The 6,271-nt window shown below is 43.3% G+C and overlaps 1 protein-coding gene across 1 annotated transcript; it reads right to left on the bottom strand.

The window, feature by feature from the left end:
• Window positions 1–705: 705 nt before the first annotated feature.
• On the bottom strand, window positions 706–5,374 carry LOC135566283 (heterogeneous nuclear ribonucleoprotein L-like). The gene is made up of 3 exons (XM_065014055.1): window positions 4,121–5,374; window positions 3,605–3,662; window positions 706–3,195 (listed from the first exon to the last, which is right to left on the bottom strand). Exons 1-3 carry the CDS (start codon window positions 4,241–4,243, stop codon window positions 2,990–2,992), a joined length of 387 nt encoding a protein of 128 aa, XP_064870127.1. The 5' UTR covers window positions 4,244–5,374; the 3' UTR covers window positions 706–2,989.
• Between the last annotated feature and the right edge of the window lie 897 nt (window positions 5,375–6,271).

Genomic DNA, 6,271 nt, shown 5'->3' on the forward strand with positions numbered 1-6,271 from the left:
TGGCAATGACACCGAGGTCAAACGTTTTCTGTGAGTCTTCACAAGGTTTTCACACACTGTTGCTGGTATTTTGGCCCATTCCTCCATGCAGATCTCCTCTAGAGCAGTGATGTTTTGGGGCTGTTGCTGGGCAACACGGACTTTCAACTCCCTCCAAAGATTTTCTATGGTGTTGAGATCTGGAGACTGGCTAGGCCACTCCAGGACCTTGAAATGCTTCTTACGAAGCCACTCCTTCGTTGCCCGGGCGGTGTGTTTGGGATCATTGTCATGCTGAAAGACCCAGCCACGTTTCATCTTCAATGCCCTTGCTGATGGAAGGAGGTTTTCACTCAAAATCTCACGATACATGGCCCCATTCATTCTTTCCTTTACACGGATCAGTCGTCCTGGTCCCTTTGCAGAAAAACAGCCCCAAAGCATGATGTTTCCACCTCCATGCTTCACAGTAGGTATGGTGTTCTTTGGATGCAACTCAGCATTCTTTGTCCTCCAAACACGACGAGTTGAGTTTTTACCAAAAAGTTATATTTTGGTTTCATCTGACCCTATGACATTCTCCCAATCTTCTTCTGGATCATCCAAATGCTCTCTAGCCAACTTCAGACGGGCCTGGACATGTACTGGCTTAAGCAGGGGGACACATCTGGCACTGCAGGATTTGAGTCCCTGGCGGCGTAGTGTGTTACTGATGGTAGGCTTTGTTACTTTGGCCCCAGCTCTCTGCAGGTCATTCACTAGGTCCCCCCGTGTGGTTCTGGGATTTTTGCTCACCGTTCTTGTGATCATTTTGACCCCACGGGGTGAGATCTTGCGTGGAGCCCCAGATCGAGGGAGATTACCAGTGGTCTTGTATGTCTTCCATTTCCTAATAATTGCTCCCACAGTTGATTTCTTCAAACCAAGCTGCCTACCTATTGTAGATTCCCAGCTTGGTGCAGGTCTACAATTTTGTTTCTGGTGTCCTTTGACAGCTCTTTGGTCTTGGCCATAGTGGAGTGTGACTGTTTGAGGTTGTGGACAGGTGTCTTTTATACTGATAACAAGTTCAAACAGGTGCCATTAATACAGGTAACGAGTGGAGGACAGAGGAGCCTCTTAAAGAAGAAGTTACAGGTCTGTGAGAGCCAGAAATCTTGCTTGGTTGTAGGTGACCAAATACTTATTTTCCACCATAATTTGCAAATAAATTCATTAAAAATCCTACAATGTGATTTTCTGGATTTTTTTGCCTAATTTTGTCTGTCATAGTTGAAGTGTATCTATGATGAAAATTACAGGCCTCTCTCATCTTTTTAAGTGGGAGAACAATTTTTGGCTGACTAAATACTTTTTTGCCCCACTGTATGTACATATTATGTGTGAGTGAGCGAATGATGGAGTGAGTGTGTGTGTGTGTTGTGTTGCCTCAAGGGGTTATTCCTTATATTCTGTATTCTGACTATTTTCAGGTAACTGGGGACCTTACGCCTGCCAACCCACAAAGAGACTGTGGCTTGAGGCTGTCTGTATGAAAGCCATTATTACTAGAGAACACAAAGCTTTCTCCTGCAATTTTCCTCCTCTGCCACAAAAACAAATAATGAAAGCACAAGATGGAGTTGTTTGAGGGGGGCTCGATTTTTGATTTGCCTCACAGTAAAAAGAAAATAAAAAAAGACCCAAAGTCTACTGGCTTTTGTTTGCGTTGTCGGGCCAGTGTGAAGGTGAATACCTGCTGTGTATCGGAGGAGCACAAGGGAAGAATAAAACAAACATGTCTTTAACTTGTATTGTAGTCGAAAAATAGAGAGAGTGAACAAATGTGAACGATGATGAAGGCCAGTGATGAACAGGCGTCTAGCGGCTAGCCTGTCGTGTTGATTCTATTTGACATTGTCCGGATGGATGGCGGTAATATTCAAGAGGTTAGGATTCCTGGTTTTCACCCAGGCGGCCTAGGTTTGACTCCCGGTATGGGGACGAGTCTTTGGGCTCCCGAGTGACGCAGCAGTCTTAAGGCACTGCATTTCAGTGGTAGAGGCGTCACTATAGACCCTGGTTTGATTCCAGGCTGTATCACAACCCATAGTCCCATAGGGCGGCACACAATTGGCGTCGTCCGGGTTAGGGTTTGGCCGGGGTAGGCCGTCATTGTAAATAAGAATTTGTTCTTAACTGACTTGCCTAGCTAAATAAAGGTTACATAAATTTTAAAAATTGTATATTGGGTTGACAGGTTATTATGCACGTTCCTGTTGTCCATCATAAACATTAAAATTGAGTTGATTATATAAGAATCTGGGTGTGTTGTGAAGTGTTCATTCAGATTGGGGGTGCGTTCCCGCTTGAATTTGGTTAAGAGGGAAGTGAATTTGCTCACACTTTGAGAACTTGCTACCAAGCTCCTACGTGTATCAGACACACACAGTTTTTTTTTCTCTGAAGAGATGATTCTGAACTGAAGACGTGTGTAACCACGTGAAGTCTTAGCCTGTTGGTGATAGTCATTTACTCTGCGTTATGCTGTAATGCATCACATATTTCATGTACACTGTAATTGTTTGAATCTCATTGATTTCGTGACTAATACATTAATATTCGTTGAATTGAGTAAATGCATTCCTCGTTCTACGGAGTCATTATTTGATTGAGTCTTTGCTTTTCATTTGATAGTTGTTAATTACACTAAACACATAGACCAGGCTTGTAACACCTTCACATCCCTGAGCTGCACGCCTCAATAAATTCATGCTAGAACATTGGTCGCCAGGATTAGCTATTTTTATCTAGCCTCTTAATAATTGCATTTGTATTGTGCTAATTAGATTTCCGTGTGGATGTTAACCTTATATATTTATTTTTTTAGGTGGATAGTTGCAGAACCATGTTAAATGTCTCGAAGATGTCATTTAAAAAGAGACAGAGGAGTTGGCATGGGTTTTCTAGTGGTTTTCTAGGGCTGCAGTCTCTGGCACACATATGGTGCTGGCAGAGGTTTGAATCCAGCCTACTGCCTTGTGACCCATTCTCTTTCTGTCATTCTCTCATCATCTCTCGCTCTACTTTTCTGTCCTTGAAGCAAGCATTCTCTCCGGAGTAAGACACAGGACTTACTTGGTATTCTGATCTGGTGGTGGTTGAGGACTGTTAGAACCTCCACAGCGTGTGTCTTGTTGTCAAATTCGAATAAGCCTGAGATCGTTTTGGAGCTGGCTAGAGGGGAGAGGGAAAAACATCGGCCATCTTGAAAAGACAGTGATTGAAAAAGATAACTTGTTTGTTAATAATAAATAACAATATGTTATGCGCATTTATTAAGTATTTCATCATTCGTAAACATTGATACGCCTTACAATTTATAAGCATTTGCAACATGTATGATAATTTGGAAAGCATTTATGAACATTTATAGAAAAGCATCCATAGTGGTCTATTCATATCAATCATAGTAGAATACTATTTATCTATTTATTTTATTCCTTGTTAATTACATTTAGGTGCCTAGCTGTTGCTGACACAATTAGAAAAACAGCTGAATGTCTATGACAAGTACCTCTACTGAATTGACTCATGCTGTATATCGTCCATTTAGTCCAACACAATGAATGGAATGAGCACTTACGTTTTGCATCGAAGACTTTGAACTTGATGAAACCGGGTACCTCATGCTCTGTACATAACTAAACATAAAGCAGACAACAGAAAGGGTTCAGCTATTGCGTCAACATTGCTTCATTCGGTGTTTTGTATAAATAATCCACTAGATGGCGATGGTATGATGTGAATCTCAACACCGGACAATAAATAGGCTACTAGAGGCAAGTGTTATTCAAACCTGGTCTTGGAGGGCCACTGGGCCACTGTCTGTCTGATGCCAAATAACTTATTGCAAACATATTGCAAACATTTTAATGCCTGTTTATTAAAATGTTAAGAACAATCACCCCACTTGCTTGTGTCCTCTCTACCCTATAGGCAAGAGTCTCCTGTTACCCATTCTCAGGGTCATCCAAACGTTTAATTCCACTATAGAAAGGGTTCAACCTCCCCTTAACCCAACCTCCCGCCTCTCTAGACATCAGTCACCATTCCAGCCTAAACACCCACCCCTTCCTTCCTCCCTCCCCTCCACACCCACCCTCTGCAGCTCGTCCTCAGTGATGCAGGGCGGGACATTGTAGAAGTGCAGCACAGTGGCGGGTGGCTGGATGATGTTCTTGGACGCCTGGCCCACACTGCTGAAGCGGTTGTTCCGGGTCATGCCAAAGTCCTTGTAGCTGCTGCTGCCGTCCTCCAGCTCAAACACCTGACTGGGGATGACCGCGTGCTGCTTGGACACACTGGAGGGAGGGAAAGATCGAGGAAGGGAGGGATGAATGGATAGAGCAACAGATAGACAGATAGATAGAGCGTGTGTAACAGGAATGATAAACAAGGGAAGGGAGGGATGGGGAAGAGATAAGAAGATGAATAAAGGAGAGGAATCAGAACGCAGCTGATAGTTTTCCAGCCATAGAACATCTATATATAATTCTATGTTTCCAGCTCTCCTTTAGTGGGTGAACAAAAAGGAAGCATTTTAAATGGCGTTTATACCCACCCGTCCAGCATCACTACTCTGGACGGCTCTGACTTAGAATGCGTGGACAACTAAAAATACCTAGGTGTCTGGGTAGACTGTAAACTCTCCTTCCAAGACTCACATTAAGCACCTCCAATCCAAAATTAAATCTAGAATTGGCTTCTTATTTCGCAACAAAGAATCCTTCACTCATGCTGCCAAACTCGTAAAACTGACCATCCTACCGATCCTCGACTTCGGCGATGTCATCTATAAAATAGCCTCCAACACTCTACTCAACAAATTGGATGCAGTCTATCACAGTGCCATCCATTCTGTCACCAAAGCCCCATACACTACCCACCACTGCGACGTGTACGCTCTCATTGGTTGGCCCTCGCTTCATACTCTGCTAGGTAAATCCCCGCCTTATCTCAGCTCACTGGTCACCATAGCAGCACCCACTCGTAGCACGCGCTCCAGCAGGTATATCTCACTGGTCACCCCCAATGCCAATTCCTCCTTTGGTCGCCTTTCCTTCCAGTTCTCTCGTGCCAATGACTAGAATGAACTGCAAAAATCACTGAAGCTGGAGACTCATATCTCCCTCACTAGCTTTAAGCACCAGCTGTCAGAGCAGCTCACAGATCACTGCACCTGTACATAGCCCATCTGTAAACAGCCCATCTATCTACCTCATCCCCATACTGTATTTATTTATTTATATTGCTCGTTTGCACCCCAGTATCACTACTTGCACATTCATCTTCTGCACATCTACCATTCCATTGCTACAGTGCCTTGCGAAAGTATTCGGCCCCCTTGAACTTTGCGACCTTTTGCCACATTTCAGGCTTCAAACATAAAGATATAAAAATGTATTTTTTGTGAAGAATCAACAACAAGTGGGACACAATCATGAAGTGGAACGACATTTATTGGATATTTCAAACTTTTTTAACAAATCAAAAACTGAAAAATTGGGCGTGCAAAATTATTCAGCCCCTTTACTTTCAGTGCAGCAAACTCTCTCCAGAAGTTCAGTGAGGATCTCTGAATGATCCAATGTTGACCTAAATGACTAATGATGATAAATACAATCCACCTGTGTGTAATCAAGTCTCCGTATAAATGCACCTGCACTGTGATAGTCTCAGAGGTCCGTTAAAAGCGCAGAGAGCATCATGAAGAACAAGGAACACACCAGGCAGGTCCGAGATACTGTTGTGAAGAAGTTTAAAGCCGGATTTGGATACAAAAAGATTTCCCAAGCTTTAAACATCCCAAGGAGCACTGTGCAAGCGATAATATTGAAATGGAAGGAGTATCAGACCACTGCAAATCTACCAAGACCTGGCCGTCCCTCTAAACTTTCAGCTCATACAAGGAGAAGACTGATCAGAGATGCAGCCAAGAGGCCCATGATCACTCTGGATGAACTGCAGAGATCTACAGCTGAGGTGGGAGACTCTGTCCATAGGACAACAATCAGTCGTATATTGCACAAATCTGGCCTTTATGGAAGAATGGCAAGAAGAAAGCCATTTCTTAAAGATATCCATAAAAAGTGTTGTTTAAAGTTTGCCACAAGCCACCTGGGAGACACACCAAACATGTGGAAGAAGGTGCTCTGGTCAGATGAAACCAAAATTGAACTTTTTGGCAACAATGCAAAACGTTATGTTTGGAGTAAAAGCAACACAGCTCATCACCCTGAACACCATCCCC

This window comes from Oncorhynchus nerka, unplaced genomic scaffold, assembly GCF_034236695.1.
Source record: "Oncorhynchus nerka isolate Pitt River unplaced genomic scaffold, Oner_Uvic_2.0 unplaced_scaffold_6185, whole genome shotgun sequence".
In the NCBI taxonomy this organism is placed as follows: domain Eukaryota; kingdom Metazoa; phylum Chordata; class Actinopteri; order Salmoniformes; family Salmonidae; genus Oncorhynchus; species Oncorhynchus nerka.

What these genes read in the sequence shown, in the direction of transcription:
- LOC135566283 (XM_065014055.1), bottom strand. Translation starts at nt 4,243, where the DNA reads ATGACCCGGAACAACCGCTTCAGCAGTGTGGGCCAGGCGTCCAAGAAC. An exon ending in CTGAGGACGAGCTGCAGAGG is followed by an intron (nt 3,663 to 4,120) that starts GTGGGTGTGGAG and finishes CTTTATGTTTAG; the next exon opens with TTATGTACAGAGCATGAGGT. An exon ending in CAAAGTCTTCGATGCAAAAC is followed by an intron (nt 3,196 to 3,604) that starts GTAAGTGCTCAT and finishes TCTCCCCTCTAG; the next exon opens with CCAGCTCCAAAACGATCTCA.